At 42.6% G+C, this 25,758-nt stretch overlaps 3 protein-coding genes across 6 annotated transcripts in view; all 3 read left to right on the top strand.

The window, feature by feature from the left end:
* The window catches only part of roraa (RAR-related orphan receptor A, paralog a), a 151,798-nt gene extending 143,329 nt beyond the window's left edge, over positions 1-8,469 (top strand). For both annotated transcript variants that reach the window (XM_037451502.2, XM_037451503.2), the window contains 7 exons: positions 1,338-1,733; positions 2,394-2,515; positions 2,602-2,734; positions 3,729-3,836; positions 4,698-4,808; positions 5,016-5,128; positions 5,519-8,469. In XM_037451502.2, the coding sequence (XP_037307399.1) occupies positions 1,338-1,733; positions 2,394-2,515; positions 2,602-2,734; positions 3,729-3,836; positions 4,698-4,808; positions 5,016-5,128; positions 5,519-5,683 (1,148 nt within the window). In that variant the 3' untranslated portion in view covers positions 5,684-8,469. The remainder of the gene's footprint in view (positions 1-1,337; positions 1,734-2,393; positions 2,516-2,601; positions 2,735-3,728; positions 3,837-4,697; positions 4,809-5,015; positions 5,129-5,518) is intronic.
* Positions 8,470-12,972: 4,503 nt separating this feature from the next.
* On the top strand, positions 12,973-21,143 carry ice2 (interactor of little elongator complex ELL subunit 2). 2 transcript variants are annotated; one of them, XM_037451909.2, is made up of 15 exons: positions 12,973-13,113; positions 14,451-14,552; positions 14,649-14,991; positions 15,085-15,204; positions 15,285-15,419; positions 15,635-15,751; positions 16,074-16,233; positions 16,806-16,987; positions 17,091-17,835; positions 17,922-18,094; positions 18,188-18,317; positions 19,251-19,335; positions 19,561-19,611; positions 20,162-20,405; positions 20,748-21,143. In XM_037451909.2, exons 1-15 carry the CDS (start codon positions 13,100-13,102, stop codon positions 20,907-20,909), a joined length of 2,763 nt encoding a protein of 920 aa, XP_037307806.2. In that variant the 5' UTR covers positions 12,973-13,099; the 3' UTR covers positions 20,910-21,143. The 2 variants fall into 2 exon arrangements, with proteins under 2 accessions (XP_037307806.2, XP_037307807.2); XM_037451910.2 differs by lacking the exons at positions 12,973-13,113; positions 14,451-14,552 and having other exon boundaries at positions 14,680-14,815; positions 14,898-14,991.
* Positions 21,144-21,264: 121 nt separating this feature from the next.
* LOC119196333 (annexin A2) lies at positions 21,265-25,515 on the top strand. 2 transcript variants are annotated; one of them, XM_037451911.2, is made up of 13 exons: positions 21,265-21,380; positions 21,979-22,036; positions 22,134-22,227; positions 22,866-22,960; positions 23,050-23,163; positions 23,273-23,363; positions 23,529-23,608; positions 23,692-23,751; positions 23,920-24,013; positions 24,119-24,214; positions 24,292-24,350; positions 24,579-24,701; positions 24,778-25,514. In XM_037451911.2, the coding sequence occupies exons 2-13, from the start codon at positions 21,989-21,991 to the stop codon at positions 24,835-24,837; spliced, it is 1,014 nt and encodes a 337-aa protein (XP_037307808.2). In that variant the 5' UTR covers positions 21,265-21,380; positions 21,979-21,988; the 3' UTR covers positions 24,838-25,514. The 2 variants fall into 2 exon arrangements, with proteins under 2 accessions (XP_037307808.2, XP_037307809.2); XM_037451912.2 differs by lacking the exon at positions 21,265-21,380 and adding an exon at positions 21,503-21,864 and having other exon boundaries at positions 24,778-25,515.
* The last annotated feature ends 243 nt before the right edge of the window (positions 25,516-25,758 follow it).

Here is a 25,758-nt window from a genome sequence, read left to right as displayed (position 1 = left end):
TAAGACGTGAGTCCGTGTTCTTTGTCTGCCGGTAGCAGGTGAGTGCTTTGTCTCTGGGACTAATTTGTTGCTGTGATAGAAAACTAGGTTTGATGAAATAGGAGGTTGTTCGAGGATGTCATTAGCGCTGCTGCAGCTGTGATGCTGTAATGGGAGCACACAGGTGGGGATGTGTGCGGGAGGGCTCTTGCTGTGCCAGACTGGACCAGTCTGGACCAGTCCAGTCTGAGCCCAGAAGATAATATCGGAACAAAGCAAAGAATCTGTGTTTTTTTTTTTGTTTTGTTTTTTTGTTTTAAACCCACACAGGAATTCACACAGACAAGGCTGAACAGACATAGCCGAGGCTGGCATATCTCTATGCTAATTACTTTGCTTGAATTCAGTTACACACACCCATGCATATTCATGAATATGAATGAACACAGAACTACATTAGCACTTATGAGTGCCTTTGCATAGCCAGACGCATGCACACACACACACACATATATGCACACACTCAGGACAGACGAAGGTGACTCTTGCTTTCACTCAACACACCAGAGCGCATCTGCCAGCGCCCTCCTCCTCGTCCTCCTCTTCCTCCTCCTCGCCGCTCCACTCGCTTTCCACCGGGCCTCGACAAGAACACACACATTTACACACACTGTGACCGGCTGACATACTGCCAGGCACCCACAACTCTGGCCAAGGAGTCACAATGTCAGCCCCAGTGATTAGTCTGGAAACCTTTAAGCAGGAGGCAGCGACTTAGCTGGTCCCACGTTTGAGTGGCTGCTAAGCCGTTAGTCACTTCGTCACTTCCCACTTCTGCCTCTGCACTTTATCCCGTTTATCCTTTTTTTTAATAATCTCTGTCATTAGTGATCCCCCCCCCCTCCACCCCCGAAATATGGAGATTTGCTTTTTTGTCATCAGTCTTTTCTACTAAAAGAGTATATCACTTTTACTGTACTGTACGTCGGCATCGTGAAGAAGGAAGCTATTTGTATGCGTCTTTTTATTATAGTCACCTGCGATTTTAACCTACATGAGTGCTGCTGGAGGAAGGAATCAAGATGATCTCTGACCAATGCACTCAATTTACACTAAGCAAGGAATTAAAAATCTACTACTTAGGTTTGTAAACATTACTGTCAGAATCTTGGCTATAGAATTATATAAATTATAAATTTGTTTCTGTTGGTAATTCCTCAACAATCGAATTGACAAAATAAGTACAGTAAGGTAATTATCCAGCTAACTTGGGCTTTTCCAGTGTTGCGAGAACAAGTTCTCAATGTAAGGCCATGCCTCACTAGAGTTTAACACATGTTTTGTCCTGCTAACCACAGCGGTGAAGTTCGGCCGCATGTCGAAGAAACAGCGAGACAGCCTGTACGCTGAGGTCCAGAAGCACCGGCTGCAGCAGCAGCAGCGTGACCACCAGCAGCAGCCCGGAGAGGCGGAGCCGCTCACGCCTACCTACGGCCTCTCAGCCAATGGCCTCACCGAGCTCCACGACGACCTCAGCGGCTACATGGATGGTCACACCCCTGACGGCAGCAAACCGGACTCGGCGGTCAGCAGCTTCTACCTGGACATCCAGCCGTCTCCTGACCAGTCAGGCCTGGACATCAACGGCATCAAGCCGGAGCCCATCTGCGACTTTGCCCCCGGTTCTGGCTTCTTCCCGTACTGCTCCTTCACCAACGGAGAAACCTCCCCCACCGTGTCCATGGCTGAACTAGGTAAGAGGCAGGACGGAGCCAGGGGGGAGGGGAGGGGGGGGGGACGAGATGGAGAGACAGCAAAATGGAGGGGGGGGGGGGGGGGGGAACAACTCAACCGTGGGGCAAACGACACAAAGGTTGCTTAAAATAGCAGGAGGTTGGAGACTCATCTCCAACACTCATTAAAAGAGCCTCTTTTTTGTAATTAGTTTCCATTAATTAGGGCCAATCAGGATCCAGCAGGGCAGGCGTCTAGGGAAATCATTTTTTTAGGCTCCCCTGTGCCCAGGAACTCCTTTTAACAGATGTGTTTTCAAAACCATTTAAATTCTTATACTCAATATTTCTCTCAGAGAAAATGTGACCTTTGTTTCAGCGAGCAACGTGGCGCCCCTCCTCCTCCTCGCCATGCATGTGTGTCATAACTAGATTGGCTTTGCCTCAATCTTAAGTTATGAGCTTCCTGGAGGCAGTGAAAGGAAATGTCAACAAGCCTTTTCCCAGTCAAAAAAAAAAAAAAGCCCACGCGCATCCGCCTCTCCTCCTTTTCGAAAGCCTCAGTAAATAAATCTCCTTTTTCCTCTGGCATATTGTGGCATATCACCAGTGAGGTCTTCCCTTGCACATACCCGTGTAGAGTAACATTCACATCTCAACCGTGATCTTCTTGTATTGCAGAACACCTGGCCCAGAACATCTCCAAGTCACACATGGAGACATGTCAGTACCTGAGGGAGGAGCTGCAGCAGATGACCTGGCAGGCCTTCCTGCAGGAGGAGGTGGAGAGCTACCAGAGCAAGGTACCGCGACCCCGTCCGGGCCTTTGCAGCTATCAAACCCATTGTTTTAAAGCAGATAACCCATTCCCTGTCCTGTCTGTCCTCAGCCCCGGGAAGTCATGTGGCAGCTGTGCGCTATCAAAATAACAGAGGCCATTCAGTACGTGGTGGAGTTCGCCAAGCGCATCGACGGCTTCATGGAGCTGTGTCAGAACGATCAGATAGTGCTGCTGAAAGCAGGTATGACAGCCTGTCAACATGGCCTGTTGCCGTCAAACTCAAATCACCCCCCCCCCCCCCCCCCCCTCCAGCTCCCCCCACCCACTCCTCTGGCGTTGTCACAAGAGCGTAGCTGACCTGACTGCACAAATTCTTCCTCTTCACACACACACACACACACACACAGACAGTGTCACAGAGAGGAGACCCCACCCTGCCGGTTTCCTCTTTCCGCCTGGTTCGCTCTGTATTTTATTCTGTTCCTTCCGGTCATAGCAGGGACGGACACAGCATTAGATAAGCAATGCGTTCCTGAGCTCAGATAATACCTATCATGACTGCTGCTGCCATCCCCCCTCTCATTCCTCAGACACCCATGATGTCTGCTTGTTCTTACAGAATATGCACTGCAGCCATGGCTGTGTGCACGGTGAACTACAGTATATTTCCGCATAAATACAGATGCTGAAACACACATGCAGCAAACACACACCTCTCTTGGGTCTTTCCGAGAGTATTATTGACATCAGCACAGCCAATATGAATAATGAAATAAAGACTGAGATCTCTTGTCAGACATGACATTTAAAACAGTTGCATCTCCCTTAGAGGCAGTAATGGCTTCTGTTACATTTTCTTGATCCTCTTATCAACTCCCACGGAGTGGTACAATATTGTACGGCGGAATAAATTCCCCACCTATCTTGCTAAATAAAGGTTGAATGAGAAAACACCGTCGCTGCTGAATGAAGCTCAATTTGTTATCTGGCATGTCATTATGGCAGAATAGCCTTCTGTCTGTGATATTATCATCTGCAGAGGAGGGTTTTTTTCTTTTCTCTCTCCCTCTGACGGTAAGCTTCTTCATGTCAAAGTGGTTGTGCTACTCACGTTGAAGAATAGCACAAAGCACAACCATGTGTTTTGCATCCTTTACTGATGTGTAACTGTTGGGGGGGGAGAAAAAAAGAAACAACTCTCAGATTCCGCATCTTGTTCCCGTCTGTCTCCACAGGCTCTTTGGAAGTTGTGTTCGTCAGAATGTGCCGTGCCTTCGACTCGCAAAACAACACAGTCTATTTTGATGGAAAGTATGCCGGACCTGATGTGTTCAAATCATTAGGTGAGTACAATGTGTGTGTGTGTGTGTGTGTGTGCACATGCATGCTTGAATACATTGGCATGTGTGGATCTGTATATGCTGCTGTGTAGCCTCACCTGGCAGTGCTGCCTGTGGAATAGTTATTTATGGTAGAACAGAGATGTTAGTGAGGCTCTGCTGCATATGGCTTCTGTAACTGTGGGATAAGTAAAGCCAGACGGAGTGTCTTCGGGGGCAGCTCTATCAAACCCATCAGCGACGGTCTGATATGAAACATCCCAGGCGAAAGGGAAATAACGTCCGCGTTTGACTGCCGTGACAAACGTAAGACTCTCCACCGTGGATTCTCTCGGATTTCTAACTGCTTTTTGACTGCAAAAAACAAAAGTAAATATGTCCCATGGCAGCATTAAAAAAAAAAAATGCTATTCCGTGTATCTCCCTGATTGTGTGTGTGTGTGCGATGGTGCATGCGTATCCGTCCCAACTCGGGAGAGTCCCAGTGTCCTGTGTGTGCTGCACGGAGGGGTCTGCAGCGTGCTCAGGCAGAGTGATGGGCTTCCCGAGCCGCAGCGGCATCCGCCTGTCTCGCTGTATCCCCGATAATTGATTTAACTAAAAGCCTCAATAGTGACCTCATTTTGGCTTGCATAACACCACCCCAACTGCCAAAAGTGACTCGTCTGGGAGGCAAAACTCAGTAAAAGCATTGCCGGCTCTGCTTAAGACGCTCCCATGTGCTGTCAGCATGCCGCTCTTTTTCATTCCTTCCCCTTCCTCTCGCCTCCCTGTGTGCCTCCCTCCCAATAAAGATCAAGAGTGGATGTTGTTCTTTGGTCTTCCTCGTACTAAGCCCTCTCTCTGTGTCCTTTGCTGTGGCAGGCTGTGACGACTTGATCAGCTCCGTCTTCGAGTTTGGGAAAAACTTGTGTTCTATGCACCTGTCTGAGGATGAGATCGCCCTGTTCTCCGCCTTCGTGTTGATGTCTGCTGGTAGGTGTCACTCACGGCGCGAAGGAAAAAAAGAAAAAAAAAGTTAGACGCACAATCGCCCAACACAAAGAACGTGGTTGCCCTCCTGTTTTTCTCAATCCGTTAGTGTCGGATATTGGTGGAACTGCGTCATTATGGGGCTTTCAGGTGTGTGTGTGTGTGTTTGTTATTTACAAAAACAAACCGTTGCATAAATGTACCCTGCAGACCGGTCTTGGCTCCAGGAGAAGGTGAAGGTGGAAAAACTCCAACAGAAGATTCAGCTGGCCCTCCAGCACGTCCTGCAGAAGAACCACAGAGAGGATGGCATTCTTACAAAGGTACAGTGTGACGCGGCACACTCCATTCATCATCATCCCCCGGAAGTAGCCGTCTGACAAACATGCCCCCCGACATTGTAGCAGTGCAGTCGGCCATCCGCCGTTTTAGTGCATTCGATTAAGCGCGCACAGGGGGAGGCATTCGTAACGTTTTGACTAAATGTTTTTTCATCATCGTCGGCGGAGAGGTGGCAATTCATCAGCTCCATACGAGGTGTCAAGTGTACCTTTTGCCTGAGCGCTTGTCTCCCAACGTACAAGTGTGTGTACCCCCCCCCCGCCCCCCGTGTGAGAGGGAATACACCGTGGGGCGGGATGTTTTTCACTACCATTGCTCCGTGTCCTTGCCTCAGTGTGAATCTAAACAGCCTGTCTCCTTTCTCTCCACAGTTGATATGCAAAGTGTCGACACTGCGAGCGCTGTGCAGTAGGCATACAGAGAAGCTTACGGCTTTCAAAGCAATATATCCAGACATTGTGCGTGCCCACTTCCCCCCCTTATACAAGGAGCTGTTTGGATCAGACTTTGAGCAGTCCATGCCCGTTGACGGGTAGCAGCCCTGCCAGGTGCCAGTGTGCCCACCGTAGGGGAATGTGGAGGAGGAATCTGAGACACTTTATTGGTGCCCGGCACAAAACCAGAGCGGACAGATGGCACGCTGTTCAACTTCTTCTTTTACTTTGAAGGGGAGGGCTTAGGGAGTTGATTATTAAGGTTTACTTTATTGAGTTGAGTTCTCTTTTGGAAGGCTTGTGGGACCCGACACCCCGCGGGACATGAAGAGGAGATTGGGACAAATGATTTCTGTCTGGTTGAACTTGACCCTATTTTGCGCATTTCTATGATTCACTTTATGTCATCGTTTTCACCAGTAATTTTGGCATTGACCTGATCATTTGCCCGTACAATTGACAAAGCACTTTTGGAATATAAAAATAATCCAAGACATCAGTATTATTTTTCCGATTACATTTCCAAAACGGTTTTAGTATTTTTCACATTTAAAACTTAAAATATTCTTATACCTTTCTCCCCAAACTGAAATAAACAAATGTGCACATTTTGGTCAAGTTCAGCCTTTTTTTCTGTTGTGTTCAGTCGTACCTTTTGGATGCCGTTCTTGGAATGAAAACTCACAGCAACTTTGAGGGAGGGTCTGTCGGCATGGTGATGCAATCGACACCTCTCTGTGGACAATCGTTTTAAAAAAGAAAAAAGAAACACATAGAATTCTGGTAATTCTAATGAAAACGCAATGATTTTAGCTGTCAAAGACTCCATCCTCCATTGTTGCATAGTGAAATCATGTAAGGCCATCTGCTATTAATCCTTCTCTGGACAGGTGCCCTGGAGAAGCACAGGGCACCAACACAACGAAAAGGGTCCATTCCACCTGTTTTATAATGTACTACAGGGTATATGGTCATAAGTACTTACTATACAGAAAAAAATAAATGTTTATAGAATCTATTTTAAATAACATGTACGATATTAGTAGTTAGACCATTCTTAATTGTTGAATTGATAAGGCACTTTTATTTACACCTTTCTTTAATTTAAGACTTGTATATTTACCTAGTGATGTGTTGCATGTGCACAAGAAATACAAGTGGAACCATGGTCACAGAGGCTAGTCCTGGGGAGCTGCAGAGGATGCCGGTGGGGGAGTGTGAGGGCCGTCTGTTAGGAAGGATTGCTGGCGAGGCCGCCGCCGAGTGAACAAAGAGGCTTGGATGAGAAGGCAGGTCAGAGGAGCTCCGTCGCCTTTTTACCCCCCTCAACGGACAGAATTAACACACGCGACAACACACAAACTCTTTGGTGACGTTAAAGTGTCCAGTGGATTTCTTGACCTAGAAGAAGAGAGAGAGACTAAGGAGGTGTTGGTTGGTGAGGCACAGGTATTATGTAAAGAAGGACACAAGAGAACAGAAATTAAGCAACCCAGCCAGGCCGTATGGACTGTAATACAATTGTTCCATCTAGTGGAAAGTGAAGATACAGCAAGCAGGTTGACAGCCTGACGACAAAGATTTAACTTCTAACCTAAAAAGCACATTCGTGGGCCGCTGTCCCAGCTTTCCCGAACGCTTTGCCGTTGTTTCTGAGCGACTTCATCTGCCTTCTCGCCTCGGCCTCGGCCTCGGCAACGCCCCAACAGGACACGGGAGGAACAGCGAAGGGGAAAGGGAATATTCAAAGCCTTGTCTGGTAGTAAAGCTTCTATTTTTGTAACATGTTTTGGTTAAAAAAAAAACAACTCTTGAAAGAGAACGAGGGAGAGGAAAAGATGTCAGGTAGCACTTAGCAACTATATCCCTGCAATAATTAGACTAGCTGTTGTTTGTACGATTAGGGGAGAAACATAAAAACGGTAGGACAAGTGCTATTTTCAGAATGCTTTGTTGTTGTGCTTCTGTTTTGTTGAGTGTGTCTTTCTTGTCAGTGTGGTAGTAAAGTGGTAGAAAAAAAAAAAAAACCTGGATGTGCCAAACAGTAGTCGTTGCTTCCCCTTTCCAGTCTACTCGTCTGTAATGTAGAATGGATTCCTAAGACATTCCAGCGATCTCAGTAGCGGCTTTTAGAAATATCTTTCAACCAAAAAAAAAAGAAGAAAAAAGATCCAAAAAAAAAAAGAAAAGAAAAAAATGATATCCCTTTAGAAACCCAACAAAGCATGTTGATACATCTGTCACCAACCGTAACATAGAATCCAGTTGTTTGTCTTTTGTTTTCTGTTTGCACACTATCATTCCTCAGCCGTGCAATTTGTACAAGGCGCTAACGCCTCGTGCTGTCACCCCTCAGGGAAGAGTTTCTTTCGCGCTTTCTGTTTGAGAGGACATTTATTTGTACTCATTAGGTTTGTGTTGTGCTTTTTTTTTTTTGTCAGGGATGTTGAGATTTCTCATTTGAATATTCATCAAAATTTTAAATTATCGACATCATCAAGGCCCCCCACCCGAGCCACTCGAAGACCACTGCGCCCCTTTGGTCAAGTTCAATAAGTAAAAAAAAAATCTCATTTATATAAACAACAAAACCATCATTTTTAGAAGGCGCAATTTTATCAGCACACAGCATATTCCTGTCAAACAAACAAAAAAAATCAGTTTTGGTTTCAAACGGTGTCATCAGGGTCTTTAAAAATGATAACCCTCTTTGTTAGAAAAACCAAATATTCTTATGCAATACTAAATCTGTTGTGTTTGGGTTGTAGTAGTTATGCTGTACCGAAGTAATAATCTGTGTTTGGATCCAAGGCGGTTTGGATATGCACAAGCCCTCTACGACTAGCACACCTCAGTCTCCCAGCAAAAGAAAAAAAAAAAAAAAAACAGTCTGTAACACTGCTAGACAATCCAGGTTGAGAGGCCCAGTGGCCCTGCAAGAGCGGCGTGAGAGAAGATAAGGTGTGAACGCTCAGGGAGGTAACAGGTGGACTGAAGAAGCAGCACGCTTCCCCCCCCCCGGACAGTGGCAGAGCAAATGATTAGCTCTTTGTGCAAATTTTTGAGGTTTTTAAAAATCTCTTCAAAGCACCCGATTGATACAAGGAGGGGGCGTAGCAGATTGAACATTTAGAGCATAGAGCACTTACTGTTGAGAAAACGACTAATAGATGGAGGCTTGGCTGAAATCCTGTTATTTATTTGCAAAAAAACAAAAAAAAATTGGTTTGTTTCTTAAAAATGATTCCATTTTCTTAAGCTGTTGTAATATTGCTTAATGGTCGACTAAAACGATTCAGTATTTTTCTCAAACATGATCAGCTGAGGTCTCTTTAGTCTCTGATAAAGTGAAAATGTATTTTTCATTTTTTTCTCGAATGGCGTGTAATGTGTTCTACAATACAAAACAAGCAATATGCCTTGTGTTACAATACGGGTCTCTACAGTGCAGTCATCGTCCTTTGTTAATTTACTTTGTTCGTTCCGCTGAATCCAACTAATGATATTTAAACAAAAAGAAAAACGGCACTCTGTTTTCACCTTGTGTACTGTTATGACATTGGCAGGATAGCAGAAAGTGGTCATCGAAGACATGACTTCTTGTGTCTTAACGATAAACTGCGCATGTAGAGTGATGTCCTTCTGTATATTCTCACATGATATAACCCAGTTTATGTAAGGGATTGATGCTAAGTGTGCTATTCAATCAGTGTATAGTATACAGTAAAATGTGCTGGTCCTTCTGTCTCTGCTCCGTTGTCTGTTTGTACAAAGCAATAGTGTGTCTGTGTGTGAGTGTGTGTGTATGTGTATGCGCGCGCGTGTGTGTGTGTGTATGTGTTTGTTCTCACAGTGTGTGAATAAAATAAACCCCAGACAAGGCTTTAATAATTACAAAGGAACAGGGTTATGTGGAAAAAGGAGTTTCTCTTGGTCTATTTTAGAACGGTTTTGGAATTGCCGAGCTCGATCCATCCATAATAGGTGTAGGTTTTTAAAAGCATGACATAATACCTTCAACAATTCATAGGTGTGCAGAATGCTGGGAGGCACCATTGACCAGCTTCACGGCAGACAACGTGCCTCGTTGTCGTTTCGGACAGCGCGGCCACGGCCCGAGCTGTGATGAATTGAAATGAATTCTGGAGAGTAAATTGTGAAAATGAGTCCTCTCGGCCATAAATTGTGAAGATCAGTGTTATGTCGTGCTCGAGTGTCTGTGTGTTATCCCGAAATTATGAGTCATCATATTTTAACGGAACTCATTTTCCAAAGCACAGCTGATAAGTATTTATGATTCAAAATAAGTTTAAGAATATAGTAAAAAAGAAAAATGAAAAGCAACTTTTAGCCATAATCGAATGTCAAGCAATAATATATGTCTGTGTATTATTTTGGATTCTTTTGTGCATAATAGTCTTTGAACATCTGCATGTAAATACACCTTTTAATTCATCACTTTTTGGTTTACCTTGTGTTAATTTTGTGGATGTTTTTATGTTCCATTTGTATATTTGACCAGTTCTGTTCCCAGGTGGAGAACTAAGAACTCATTTTCTCACTCTATCTCTCCCTCATTGTCAGCCGTTTATTCACCATATTTAATATTATTGATCACATGAATAAAGGTAGCTTTGTAATTTCTGTCTGTATAGGTAAGAAGAAAATACTGCTACTAAGGCCTACCCTGGGAAACTATTTATCTGTCCGTCAATGACCCCATTTTGTACGATATCTCTCTAGTTTCTAGTTTGCTTCCCTCCTTTAGGATTAGTCTGTTAGACATAGGGTGAGCTGACATTTGATTTGTGTTGCCCTAATGTGTGGTGCTAGGTTAAGTTAAGTTAATTTTGTGAACAAAGTATTAATTCCTAAGTCTGGCTTCCCTATTAGTCCGTTCATTTCATTGCATCTTAATGTGTTATTGATATTAGGACTCAATAAATTATAATGATATTAAAAATGATAGTGGTAGAATTACCCGGCTGGTACCTGTATCAGTGTGCTAGTCTCGGGATACGGCACTTATTTCCTTCTGACTTAAAGGACAGCTAGTGTCCCCTAATTAACAAACTATTTAAGGTTGCTTTTCTGGTTTGTGGAAAAATGCTAAGATTCAAACTGAAACAGCTGAATTGTGTTTTTTTTTCTTTGTCTGATTGTAATAAACCACTCACTGAGGCTATAGTTTGTCAGGTTTTAAGATACTTAATATTTACCTCTCTTTGTGTCTGCATAGTTCTTCACCTGATGCAGGGAAGTGGTGCTTGGATTTATTAAACAGAGTCTCGGTATATGCTTTTGTTATTCCCCATTTTAGACTGTCCTGAAACTGGTTCCTTCAGACCAGTAGCGTAAACCTCTTGCACCACATGAAGTGTTACAATTTTAACATACATGAAAAAAAAAAGAAATCGCAATTTGAGGACAAAGTTGACCTTTTCTCTCCACTCTGTAGCAAATATCAGTGAGAATATGCTTGCAATAATACACGACGTATCACACTGAGTGCCTCTCGGTGTAACAGGATGCATACATGGTTTTGATTGTCATTTTTTTTGTGGTTTTACACAGGTGTACTGAAGTGACGATGTATTTTGTACATGAGGATGAATTCTCAACTCTCACATGCTTCAAATGTTCAGATTCTTTCTTTACGTGACTTTTTAACCCGTCACGTGGGTCGATGCGCTTGATGTTAAAGGGTTTCAATGTGTAGATGGTCCGTTTTAGAGTGTATCTGTCACCCCTTATCCTTGATTTTTGAGAAACACAACTGGGAAGTTTTGTTTCATGTTGATCTCGAATGGTCAAATAAATGCTTGCAGACAGAAAAGTTCACCTTTCTTTGGTCAGACAAAACAGGCAACCCGCGTTTCTTCAATTTCTGTTTGTTTTATATCAACTCTTTTTTTTTCTTCTTTTTTTTTACTGAGATTTACTAATGCATTGTATATTGACTAGTTGTATGTGTTTGTAAAAGAGGCATACAATACATTTGGATTTCTTTAATGTTCTGTGTTCAATGAGCGCTCATTCAGTTGGGGTAACTTAACGTGAAGGATGGGTGGAGCCGGGGTGGATTCTTTTTCCATGCAAAAGCAGTGCAAATTATGAGAAAGTCAAAACTAGTGTGTGGTTGTCACAAATTTCTAAGCCACACATTTGCTACTGATGTTAAAATGGGGACAGATGATCATGTACCTTTTTATCCAGCTCTTTTGAACTCTCTTTAGCAGGTAGTCTATTCACAAATGTAGTTTTGCTCCTTGTCTGATTCTCAAATATGAAAATAAGTATTTTGATTCATTTTGTAAATACAGCTGTAAAGAAAAATAAGAAATTTAATGTTGTCTTTTAAATACTTTTCATTCTAATATGAATGTTGTTATATTGTACTTAGAAACTGTACCTTTAATATTACCTTTATTAAAAGTGCATTGGACACATCGATTTTAGATGTGCTTTATGTGCTGTTATCCCATAATAAAATTTACCGCTTGTAATGGGCTTTTATTTCCTGACTATTTATCCGTCTCTGTTGTCTGCTCTCTCTTTGACTTTCTTTTTTTCAACCAAATTCATCTCAACGTATATTTGATTCACAATTATTTCACCAACTGTTTCAACCTTTAGCATAAGTTTGTAGCCTCACCAATGGAAGTTATTTGACAATTTCTATTAACAAATATAAATAAATAAAACCTAGGTTATTACATATTACGATGGAATTATTTTCAATTATAGGAAAATGAGACTAATAATCCCAGCAAAGAATCTAAATGTATCATATCTTGGATATTTTGATTGCACAAAAATAACTGCAATACAAAATATTTGTGGCAAATATTTCAAAATTGCCGCAAATCATATTTTTAAATTCTATTGTTGGCGGATTGCTGAAGAAAACCAAGACTAGGAGGTTCTTAGCTATATGTGTTGAGATAACGCCAACAGCGCTATTGTTTCTGAAGCTTTATATTTATTTTATTGCATTCAGTATATTGTGCACTTAAATGGTGGCTGTACCCCAAGGTAACGCCTGAGCCAGGTATGGATATGAGCATTTACGAAGTGTCTGTTCAGAGACAAGATAATGGCTCCAGCAGCTGCAGTGAGACTGAGCCCCTGCATAACTTTAGTTCAAAATAATAACGTTATACGTTGGACATTAAAGCCTGCGTCACGCAGAGGCAGATAGTGCTGGTTGGTTGTCATCAACTCTCTTTTAGATGAGCTGTAGGAGGAGGGTTGTTGAACACTTTAGTCAAGGTATAAAGAAGGAGCTTCTTTTTTCAAGGTCCTGCGTTAAAATCCAAAGTTTAGATGCACGTCAAACAGACGATAGCCAATGTCCGCAGGGGGCAGCAAAGCGCACATGGCCTTTTATGTCAGCACCGTTTCACCGGACGATGACGTCACCTGTCAAACGCCTGTTAGCCGGCTAACGCTAACTCCCACGTTTAAAGTTGGGTCAACGCTATCGTTCCTCAGTACCGCTTGTTAGTCTTGTACATAATGGAGCTGGTGTGGTGAGTACGTTTTTCAATGCGATATGATGAATATAATATCGGTAGTTCTTCATGACAATTCAGAATAATATTAGCGAGCAAGTTAGCGCCGCAGTGCCGTGGAGGGACTAACTGGCAGCTATGCTAACCAACCGTTAGCTGAACGTCTCTGCCAACGTTACATTGACGTCATGTGTTCAACGTGCACTTAACTCGCAGTGTGTTACTGTATTGTATCTTTAGTTCAAAACACGAGGCGTTACTGTGGAAGACAAAACGAGAGCGGTGCACCACGATGACCTTTGCTTACACTATAACTAGAAGTTGTAATACGAACAATAAGTCAAACTCTAGCTTTGTTTATGTCGACCGCAATGTGCGCTGATTTTTTCAACCTTTTTATGTCGCTAAACCGTATTTAGTTGTGACGAACGCAAGACGAAATAACGTAAAGTTAAGCGTTGATCTTAACAACTTAAGTTATGGTGTTACTCGTCGCTTTAATGTCGTTCTCCGCAGAAGGTTGTGTATTACACTAATAACTTTAAACGTTAATAAAGCATCAAATCGGCATGTTTTATGAGACATCTCTAATACGTTATTTTAGATGTTTACATGTGTGAGCGTAGATTAATAATCCTTTATAACAGCATGCAACATTTTGGAGTAACCTTCGATATTATTTAGGTTCAAAACAGCTCCAATATGTATTACTTCCTTCACAGAGCTGCCGCTTGCTGGATGTTCATCTCGTATAAAATAAATATTTGTACTGTACTATATTTACTATTGTGTCCTGTAACGACATTTATTGGATATGTGTTTGTTTGCTAAATTAGTAAAAAATAAAACATAAGTAGATAAATGTGTTGACCGATGTTGTACTATTACATTAACTGACTCCTTTTGGGCGATATTATGTCTGTGAAATGTAACGTTGATTAATTGTTGGCAGTACTTTTTTAGTGATCGCCAAATGTTTACATTTTTTTTAGATGGACTTTTTCTTGACATGGTCAATATCTTCTCGGGTGGAGGACAAATTCATTTTCTAAAATAAGACAATAATGAATTCATTTTCTTTTACACTAAACCCTTGAAAATTAATGGCTTCTGAAGATTAATTACATTTTAAACATTTACACAGAATTGAACTCACTCGTGGTATACTTTTGAAAATGAAAAGGTTATACATGAGACATCCATTGTGTGTAATGATCATTTTTAATTTGCACTACACAGAAATTTGGAACAAGCAATCAAATTATTCTGTCTTATTTGCCAACAGAAGACAATCTCGGTACACTTTTTGTGTACATCACAGTTCCTTATTTTCTGTTTAACCTTTTTAATTTGAGGGAGGACCTTCCTGCCCCTGAGACTCCTTTCTTCACCAAAGATCTCTATGACAAATATTCACTTGCACCTAATATCCGGCAACTATGGGAGTTTCTCCAAAGGTATGTCAATAAATAAACATTTTTAATTAATACCTCTGTTCAGGTGCCTTTCTTTCTGTGTAACGTAAGACTTGTCTTACATGTTGCTCCTCACAGAAGTCCAGAAGAAAACAACAAACAGGACGGTGGGACTGCAGACGCCACCTGCTCCCCTTCCACTAAAAAAGCCGCAGAGTTTAAAGACGACAGCTGCGTCAGAAAGGATGAGTCCTGTTGGTTCAGCTGTGATAGTGATGATCCGGATGCAGACGATGCTGCTGGAGGTACAGAGGAATGTAAGGATACTAAAAAATCAAGAGTCAAGCAGGTTAAGAATGAGACGGTTGCTGCTTATCCTGAACCCAGACTGCCACACCCGTGTACGTCCACTCTGTCCAGCGCAGAACAGAAGACGTATCTCGGATTTTTGATGAGTAAGAAGATTAGAGCTCCTCCACAGGTAACTGTGTTCTCTCCTTGATTTGAGTTTTTAATCCTACCAGTCCTTTTTGCATCCTTTCCTTTTTGCAACTCCCATGCTCTAATGTTTCAGAACTTGATGGCACGAGTAAACAATGAAGTGATGCAGTTTATGAGGTACCTGCAAGATGTGGCCAGAATGTGTGCAAATGACTACAACTTCATATCACAGGGAGCTATGCAGTACTCAGAGGTACTAATACTATAAGAATTGCACCAGGTACATTTTCATTCATAAGTATACACGCGTTTAGTCTTGATTTTTAATTTCAGGAATTCTTCAGGGAGTGTTTGGAGCACATTAAGACATTTCCAGAGCTCTATCAGATCTTCGAGATGACTAGTTTGACCGGCGGAACATTTGAACCCGGACTGACGTTGACCTTTGAGAAACAGCTGCTCGTCATGGTAATCAAATTTATCTTTGAGTATCAAGAGCTGTTTTTTTTTTTTATTTGACAGATATATAGGATAACCACTTCATATAAATAAATGTTAACGAATGGCATTGTCCAGTTTTCTATTCAACCTTTACTACTTGAAAGTGTTTAATTGCGGAATCTGTTTTTTGGTGTTGATTTATTGTCTCCATTTTCAAAATTTGTACCCCTTTATTTCTCCAGGGCAATGTGGATATTACAGACCACAAGATGATGCCTGCTGATGCACAGCTTGCATCGGATTATCAGAGTGTTTCATCAGAGAATCCTCCAGCTAAAAAAGCCAAGGACATGCACGCTGTAAGCAGTTGTCTCCCTTTTTTAATTACTTCAATAAAGTAAGTCACAAAGACATTTTACTGCTCGAATGGGATTCATGACCGCAGGTCTGTTGTTAAATCCATTTTAGCTCCTTGCAGTTTTCACAAAAGACACCAGAGGGTGTTCATGTCTTGCTCAGCATAACCAATGCTAATTGTGTTTCTGAAACTTGCCAGAACATGCTCACACACACACCCCCACACACCCCCCCACACACACACACACACACTCTCGCACTGTACTGGCAAAGTCGAGTTTTTGTTGCCTGTGTTTTACTGATATATTTTTTTTTACTCCACAGAAAATCAGTAGTGATAGTAATGCCAAGAGTCTGTCGGCCCGTTATGAACCTGAAGTGTGTCTGACTCGAGATGCCCTCGCCAGGCTGCTAGACAATCATGGCCCTGACTTTGGAGATCAATGGGAGCTGCCTGTGTGCGTTCAATTAAACGCAGGAAAAGGTACAGCAGCATTATTTGGGCACTTACGCCGTTTTAGTGGATGTTATTTTAAATAGTTCATATTTGGGGTAAAAATAAGAAAACAAGGGAAAATGCTAATAAGAACCTCTCTTCTTTGTGTTGCTGTTCACATTATACTATCCAAAATAAAACACAAAACCCTGTGTAAAAAGCATTGTGTAGCCCAAAATAGTAAAAATGGGAGCCTTTATTGGGACTTGCATTTTATTTTATATTTTGTATACATTCTTTCCCAATAAGTGGTTTTTAGCAGCAGTTTGCTAGATCACTAAATAGAATAGTAATTATATGTTGGCTCTTGAGAGATTTGACATTTTAGAAATTAAGTATCTATACATGTGGCACCATGTTATTTCATTCACTGTAAAAAAAAAAAACAACACATGCAATTTACATTGGTAGTTCATATACCCATTTTTACACTTTTGAGGTGTGAAACATTTGTAGTCGTGTCCGAACCGAATGCAATGGTAAACGATTCTGAGATGAAGCGCAGTGTTTAATGACATTAAATTGACTTGTGGTGGTGCTGTTTCACATTTGATTCACAGGCAGTAGTCAGAAGAAGACTGTGTACATCGACTCACCCCTTCTGCAGACTGAAATGACCATAAGAGAGCGGTCACGTATCTACCACGAGGAGAGTTTGAAGCTTTCCATCAAGAAGGACGGAAGTAAACATGTGTTTCATTTAATGACTGAGCTTCCAGAGGATCACCTGCAACTATCGTCGGTATGTAGTCTCACACACGCACACCGATATCCTATACGTGGTATTGTGTATGTGGTCTTATGTCATATGAACAAGGATTCTTTGTTTTGGGTTTCTAAATCAGGGGAGCTCACAAAGATGCTTGCCTTCCGAAACCAACGGGCTGGACTTTGAGGTGGACCTCACTGACCTGGAAACATTTGGAGAGGCGACCCCCATTAAAACCCCCAACAGGCTAAAAGCAAGTGTTGGAAGTTTAAATGCACTAAGTTCCCCGCCTTTAGCTAAGACAAAAATATCCAGTGAGCATCTTGAAAACAACACCAGCAGCAGTTCACAAGAAGAGAGGAACAGCTCATTGACACATGTGAAGGGTCCCGCTACAGAGGAGTCAACTCGGCCAGTTGCAAATGAGGCCGTTTCCCCAAAAACTCCCCAAAGTGACGACGACCTGCCTTTAATGGGAGACTCCGATGATGAGAAGCTGGTCATTGACGACTCAGTGTCTCCAGCTAACCCCACTTCCCGCTCTGCCGAACCTCCGGCAATCCCTGTGTCCCAGTCTGTACCTGTAAATCCAGAGTCCTCGTCTCCTCAAAAAGGTACGAGGCAGAGGCGGCAGTCTAAAAGAGCAAAGCTATCTGGTGACCAGCTGGGTGAGATCCTGCGCATGCAGACGGCCATGTTCAAATCTCCCTCCAGGACTCAGGAATCCAATTCACCCTCCCAAAGTGTTGGGCCCTCAGTTCACTCTCATCCAATTTCTCTGGTGAAGCCTTGTGTGTCCTTGTATCTGGAGAGAAATCAGGATGGGGAGGCCTGCACAACTCCTCACCTATCTGCACCGGGGGGCAACATTACTACTAAGAGTTAGTCTCATTTTGTTTTCCTTCTGTGGATCGAGGTTGTGTCCATGTGCTTTATTAACATAGTACATCATTGCCCTCCCACACAGAAATTCTTTCACAAGACTTGCAGGCTGGTGCTGAAGATGAGCAAGATTACAAGGCTCCAGAGAAAGGAAACCTGCTCTATAAGCTTTACAGTCTGCAGGATTTGCTCATAATGGTGCGCAGCTCTGTCTTATTGACCCATAGCAGGAAAGTCGGCCAAAACGGCCAAAACCAGGTATTCATTTTAGTTTATATTACTCCTTTTTGATCTCGCATAGTGAAGTCCAACGTGAATAACTGCAGCTGCATCTGTTTTCTTTCACAATAGTTTGTGCCAGTGCATGTCCTACCCAAGCTGGAGTACCAGTTGAATTACGGTGTCGAGTGTCTGAGCAGCAGTGAGGCTTGCCAGCTGTGGACTGAGACATTGCTCCACTCCAGCACTGTATCCTACATAGGTAAGAAAAGCAAAACTCTATATTACATTCACCTGCAATCCAATTCCTTCTAAATTCAAGGGAAAATACTCTAAGGTCCAATGTAACAAATCCTTTAGTCTTTACATTTTCAATATTATTGCAAATAAAATGGTCAGAATAATATTTATGTGGATAAAGAAAATAGGAATTTCTCTCTTCTTCCTCAGAGGGTTCAGTAGAATCCACATGGCACGTCCTCCCGCAAACCAAATGAATAGTCTTTAGATGACTCACCATCCTGCTGTGACTGTTTAGTCACTACGTTTACTTGGTTGCCATAACGACAGCCACATAGGATTGTGGGGGATTACAAAGTGCAGAGCTCAGCTAAATGTTGTTTGGAAATGTTGTTAAAATTCCGGTAATGCGTATTCTTTTCCCACATATACTATTTACCTCAAGCTCAAGATTCAGGGAACTACTCTATCCTCTTTCTGCCCTCCCTGTTCATGCATGACTGTTATAAGTGTTGGCTTTACATGCATACGATAATGTGTCAAACATTCCAGATTATTTCTGACTTCATGGCGTTATGCAACAGGCACAACTGGTAAAAGGCTTCCTTCTTTGCTAAGGTGTGCCTAGTTCATCATGTGCTTTATCATGTGGCATTCCCCAAACGCGTACACATGGCTCTGGGGGCTGGCTGCAAAGTACTCTGTAATTGAAGGAAGGCACCCTTGAGTTAAGCAGATATTCCATGTTGGAGTAGGAGGCAAGAAAGAAGACAGGAAAAACAAGCCTTTCTTATCACCCACTTAAGATTGTAACAATGCCGGCAAATCAACACAGACTTATGACTCTGAGCACTATAAATGGGCTTGATGATGAAGTGAAGGTCACGATGTGCACGCTCATTACATCTCGTCCCTTTCTCTCTGCATCTCTCACCCTCCCGCTCTGTCTCTGCAGCTCACATCAATGCGCACACTTCAAAAGTAGCTTTGCTGAGGAAGCTGCCTGACGACTGGAAACAGAACGTCTCCTGTGGCTTCAAGTGAGTGTCCTCACAACAGATGTGTGCAGAATATAAGGATGGGCCTAATCACCTCTGCAAGATTTTTCTGGTTTTAGCAACGCGTCATCGCTGTATTCAGGCAGCTGATGAAAAAATCAAGCCTTTTTACCAGATGGCTACTATCCCCTCTGCTTTTTGTATAAAGTGTAGAAATTCAGATTACTATTAAAGTAGAGTTTGGTGATATCTCCTTTCCATCCACAGGCCATCCAAGTCCTTGAATATACTGCACCATCTACTGAAAAAGCTCACTGGGTAAGTTGTTTTACTGCTGAGCTCCTCCACCCTCATTTTGACAGTTGAGGTCGATAGTCCATCAGGACGTACGAAAGCCGTATCTCTGGAATGTCTGAAAGGAATTTCTTCAAATGAACTCGAACACACGGTTGAACAGATCCGTCACTGTGACTTCATGAAATAATAAACAAATTGAGAATTCAAAAGCGTATGATAATTTGACACAAATCTTTAGTAGGATAAAAGTTGGATGGAGTGAGGACGTTCTAGACAGACGCACCTTGGCTGGTTCCTGCATACGACCGCAAGGCAGTATTTCGAGTTGGGAATGTATTCCCTAGACTAAGGTGTCAGGGCCGCCTGACACCTTAGTCTAGGGAATGCATTCAAAAGACATTGTGTCTTTAGCCGCAATGTTAGTTTGCCTTCACGTCTGTATGGGAGGGTCACATGATTACTCAGCGCCACACAATACATGAGTCACCTTCTGCTTTTGTAAGGCTTTGCTCCTCCATCAGAAGAGGCTTTGACTTTAACACACCCTCAATGACTTCATTTGGTTTTGTAGGTTAGAGGAAGGACAGTACCTGATTGCACACAAGGCGGGAGAACCATTCGTGACCTTATTAAAGGCGGCTAATGGGAAAGCGAGTCGGGGGGCGTACAACCTGCAGACGCTCCACAGCTCAGTCCCCCGTCCCCCGGCACCCGGCCTCGTGCCCTGGATACCTGTCGATCCAGCTGTGGTCCTGTCCTTCCACAAGAAGAACGGGCGTGTCCCCTGCACTTTCCCACCAAAGCTCCTTGTACAGGTGTGTATTCAACTTGCGTCACCAGCATTGAAAGAGCAAACGGTAAAAGAAACATCTAAAAGCAGTACCCAAAGAGAGCAAATAATACGTTTCAGCGGGGCTAGGGGTGTACACTCGGCCATATGGAATTTTACACAGGCATCCAATGAATCACTCAAAGGGATTTCCACTGCTTTAACTTGTTAAACAAACCTAACGCAGGTTTTGCAGCAATTTCTTAATGGGGCATTTTTTAATTTTCAACATTTACCACAGAACCTTTGACTTCTGAGAATGATAAATGTACAAATAACTTGATGGTGTTTACATCTACAATCATTTCCCCTTCCTTTATCCTACCAGGCAGCAAAAGAGGGCTCATTCCAGTCCGACAACCATGGAGCTGGGCCATCAAAGAACAAATCCAAAGCAGAAGGCAACAAGAAGAAAAAACAAAAAAACAAAAAAAATCGTGCAGCCAGGCGGAACGAGTATATTAAAAAGTTAGTTAAGGATTCCATTTAATGGGAGTCTGATGAGGAGTTGGAGCTGCGCCGCAAATAAAAAAGGAAAAGAAAACAAGACCACTTATTACAATAAGTCAATAATTTCATACTGGAAATACCTTATGACCCTCAACATATCTGTGAATGCTGAAGCACTTTGAGAGTATAACAAATATACTTTTTTTATATTTTGTTAATAGTTGTGTTTGTTTAAAACAATAAAGGTAAAATAAAAGTATCCATATCGAGTGAATTTACTGTCTTAAAGTATATCACCATTTGTATGAATGAATGTGTGTGTGTTTAGATTATTAGAAGTCTTGTGTGTGGGTTAAACGTTGAGCTCCAGTTTTAGGGTGGAGTCATGAGTGCATGAAAGGGGGAGGTGAAGGGGAAGTCTTTTTCTAGCAGAAAAGTTGAACCTTCACACCCATTCCATTTAAACCCTGGAAAAACCTCTGCTTCACCTCATCGCTGGCTGACTACTTGGGTAAGTTGTGGTGGTGTTACATTTTATGTTTAACTATTTGTAACATCTAACTTCTCTGTAAGCTGCAGGGAGGTTTAAGAGAATTCCCCTATTTGCAGTCATGACAAATTATGTTTACATGACTTCCACATGTTTGTGCCAATAGGTTTTATTGTAGTAAGGGTGTATTCCTGCTCTGCGGTGTAAGTGCTCTCTACCTGTTTTTTTGTTTTGTTTTTTTCTTCCACGGGAAAGGACTCCCTTGTTGAACCAGAGTTGAGTGCAGTAGCGCTCTTTCCAGGGTGTGGCTCTGTGGGGTAGCAGTCAAGGATGTGTCACACTGAACCAGGATTTCAATGATCGTCAGTACTGATGTGACCATTTCACTGTCTGTATGGAAAATCAGTGTAAACTCAGTGTAGATACGGACACTTAAAGGAACAACCAGTGAATTGTATTTCTCTGCCTCTGTGTATCGGACATTTTATTCTTTTGTTCTCTGAAGGTATGCGACAAAATAAACAGTCCCGTGTGTGCAGCTCTGCCAAGTCGGTGCGAGGATTAAAATGAGGTTTGAGGTCAAGATCGTGTGGTGCTGACAGTTTTGTCACCTTTCTAGGACGGTCACAATGGCTATGGTATCGGAGATCCTGGGACAACTCTCGCTCAACATCGGGGTAACGTCACTTATTTAATCAATGGAAACTAATAAAAGGCATGGTGGGCCTTAAATACCAAAGGATGATCTAACTCCCATTTGCTTTGGATCCTCAGGCCCATGAACCCACTTTCCCCACCGTGGTCCCCTTCAAGGACTTTGATCCCGACAAAGATGCCGCCAGAATAGAGACTGCTATCAAAACCAAAGGCAAGTTGCAGTACCACTGCCCTCATGGCTGAGCAGAACCAAATCAGTGCTCGCTTCAGCTCTTCTCCCTACGGACGAGGAGCTGGTATTTGTGAGTCAGCATTCTGGCGTAAAAGGTTTTGACCATGCTGGGAACACTTCCAAGTCTGCCCCAGTGCTGGCACAGCAGGGAGCCGATGGACACTGTCCGAACACGTCAGCAGTCCAACATCTCGTTGTTATGAAGAATATGTGTCTTCACTAATGAGGTTTAAAGGGGGGGGGGGGGGGGGGGGGTACCTTGTGACAGTGTCACGTGTTGCTGCCAGCCCTCCTTATTGTTATTATTCAAAACACCCCTAAAGTAAAGAGAACCACACACACACATATATGTTTAAAACACTGGCATTTCCCTTTCAAGCCTCTTAGCATTACACAACCATATCACATGTTTACACCATTTCATGAATGTTCTTTAAAGATCCGCATTACTGTATCATAAATACCCGTTGGGCCTCTCAGTCACGAGACGTTGTCATTTCATGTACACATTTGTCTCCACCATGTTTTACTTAGAAGTACTCTTGCAACTATATTTAGTAGTTAACTTGCACCTCCTTCTTGGCTCACCTCATGTGTCTTGTTCATTCTAATGTTAGGGGTGGATGAACAGACGATCATTGACGTGCTGACGAAGCGGACCTACTCGCAAAGAACCGACATCGCTTTTGCGTATGAGAGGAGGGCAAAGAAGGTACCGTAGGCCTTGAGGGACAATCCCAAAATGCTTCGCAGCTGCAGCTCTTAAACCGAGACGTTCGGGTTACATTGTTGTATTCTTAGGACATGGTCTCAGCCCTGAAGGGAGCGCTGTCTGGCTCTCTGGAAAGCGTGATCCTTGGATTGATGAAGAGCACGGCCCAGTACGACGCCTCATTGATCCGAGGCTCCATCAAGGTAAAAAAAAAAAAAAAAAGGACACAGATTTCATTTAAAGGTTACACCGCCCTCTACTGGACAAACTGCTGAACTTTTAAGTTGTGTTTATCTTTTTGTTTTGTTTCAGGGTGCAGGGACCGATGAAGAGACTCTGATCGAGGTTTTGTGCTCTCGCAGCAACAGCGAGCTGGTGGAGATCAAGAAGGTCTACACGGAGCGTGAGTTCAAGACCCACATTGTAATATTAAATGCCACACGTGGGTTGTTAAACGTTTCATGCCGGTTATCACACCATGTCTCTCTCCATCAGAAGGGCACGGCCTAAATGTGATTACTGCCGTGACGCAGAGACAGCTAAATGTCTCAAGTCTTGTTGCCCTCAGTGTTCAAGAAGGACCTGGAGAAAGACGTGGCAGGCGACACCTCGGGGAACTTTGCTAAGCTGCTCTTGGCTCTGGTGCAGGTGAGACTCGTCAGCGACCGTCTTCATGATTAATTCAACAGCAGACGGTCCGAGCTGAACGGAGTTTGTGTCTTTCTCTGCAGACCAAGAGAGCAGAACCGTCCTCTGTTGTGGACTACGAAAAGATTGACGAAGATGCCAAAGTAAGTTACCCGCTTTCACTTCACATATGAAATCTCATACAGAGATTTGAGTTATACCGAAGTCACTGAGAGGTTTGCTGAATGGTCCAAATGAGTTTTTAAACTCTTGGTCATTTTGAGCTCATTCTAAAACAGTGTTTTTGTTGGTATTTCATTGATTCAACTCAGGCCCTCTATGAGGCTGGGGTGAAGATAAAAGGAACTAATGTGCCAGTCTGGATCTCCATCATGTCTGAGAGGAGCGTACCCCACCTGAAAAAGGGTAAGACTGTTGTGGTCTAAGAAGTGTTGCTTTTTGAATTATTCTTTATTAAAAAAACATTTGACAATCTCTTTTAAAACCCTTTTCCCCTCATCTGCTTGTTAGTGTTTGAAAGGTACAAGAACTACAGCCCCTACGACATGCAGGAGAGCATTGTGAAAGAAGTTAAAGGAGACCTGCAAAAGTCCTTCTTGGTGCTAGGTACACAAATATGTAATCAATAAGTCACATTATTAATATATACACTCAGGTATTGATCCGGTTTTCTTTTGTTCCAGTTAAGTGCTTTGAAAACAAACAGCTGTACTTTGCCAGCCTACTGAACGAAGCCATGAAGGTAGTTACTGCTCCATTTCTTCTTGATGAAATGTGGCTATTTTAAGGGTCTTTCTTCCTTTTGGATCAGATGTAAGAAGTACATGCGCTTTTGAAAAAGTGCAATTTGGCTGCAGGAGCACAGAATCCAAAGTGGGCAGAAGTTCTCTTACAGCGGCGTTGCATCAGCTGCTCTGGTGAAGTTGAAAGCGTGTAACTTGTAAGCGCTGACTTGTGCTCGTCTGCTCAGAGCAAAGGAGCCAAAGAGAAGGTGGTGACCAGAATTATTGTGTCCCGCTGTGAGGTGGACCTGAAAAAGATCTGCTCCGAATACAAAACTAACTTTGGAGAGTCTCTCCAGAAGACCATCCTGGTAAGTGAACTATTCCCACTGCCCCACTTACACATTTACGCTCATGCAGCCGCTCTGAGCCGCTGTGTTTCTGCAGGAACACACCAAGGGAGACTACCAGAAGGTGCTGCTCGGCCTGTGTGGGCCAGAGGAGTGAAATGAATCACCAGTATCAAAAGGGCCCCAGTTCACACCTCTGGGAAGGAGAACTGGAAAAGGGACCTCATGAATATCAGACTTGCAAAAAAAGAAAACTGTTTAATTTTTTTAAAGAGCCTGTCCTTTTTCTGCACACTTATAAATACAACAATCAAGGAGATGAGTTTGTATCCTGATAGATGAAGAATCTGTATTAAAGCTTACTTTTGTTATACCAAAACGCTTTGTTAGAGTATCGGTCCTCACTTTCTTTATGTCCGTTTAGTTCTTCCATTGTTGTGTGTTGATAACATAGATGACCTCTAGAGGGCGCTATAGTAAAGCAAGAGCAGACTCCTGTGTCTCAGGCCTCATGCTATCTTCATATCTGCTGAAGAAACACAGAGACCGGGAAATATTGATTATAATAAAGTAATTCATCTCAAAGTACATTTCATTATGATTATTTCACATAATTGTTCTAGTAATTTAAGTGTAAATACATTTAACGGTTATCCAAAGAACACTTTTGCACAAGGGGTTGAAATGTGGCTATTTAGCAATTTGAAATGATAGTATTCAAATTCCAAACTGCCAAAAACTGGAAGATGTATTACTTTTTGAAAACCGTTTCATGTATGATCAATACAGCATCTTTTCACACAAATCATAAAGATTCACATATTTCCACTACGAGGTTCCATCAAAATGATTTAATCATTAGTGTGTTTTTCCCTGTTTGTTTGGTGCTAATATTTTAATTAAAAATGTTAATTTTACCTCCGGCAGAGATAATTTGCATAGCACTAAACAAGCTTCTATACAGTGTGTTTCTGCTGTTTAGTTTGTGGTCTCTTAGGATGAAATAACCACCACAGTGTTGTCAAGGCATTTCTACTCTAGTATAAGAAGAAGAAAAAAATGGCCCCAAAAGGCAAGA

This window comes from Pungitius pungitius, chromosome 6 (genome assembly GCF_949316345.1).
Source record: "Pungitius pungitius chromosome 6, fPunPun2.1, whole genome shotgun sequence".
NCBI lineage: Eukaryota > Metazoa > Chordata > Actinopteri > Perciformes > Gasterosteidae > Pungitius > Pungitius pungitius.
The sequence above is the reverse complement of the archived record's forward strand: the minus strand, read 5'-3'. Positions and strand labels throughout refer to the sequence as shown.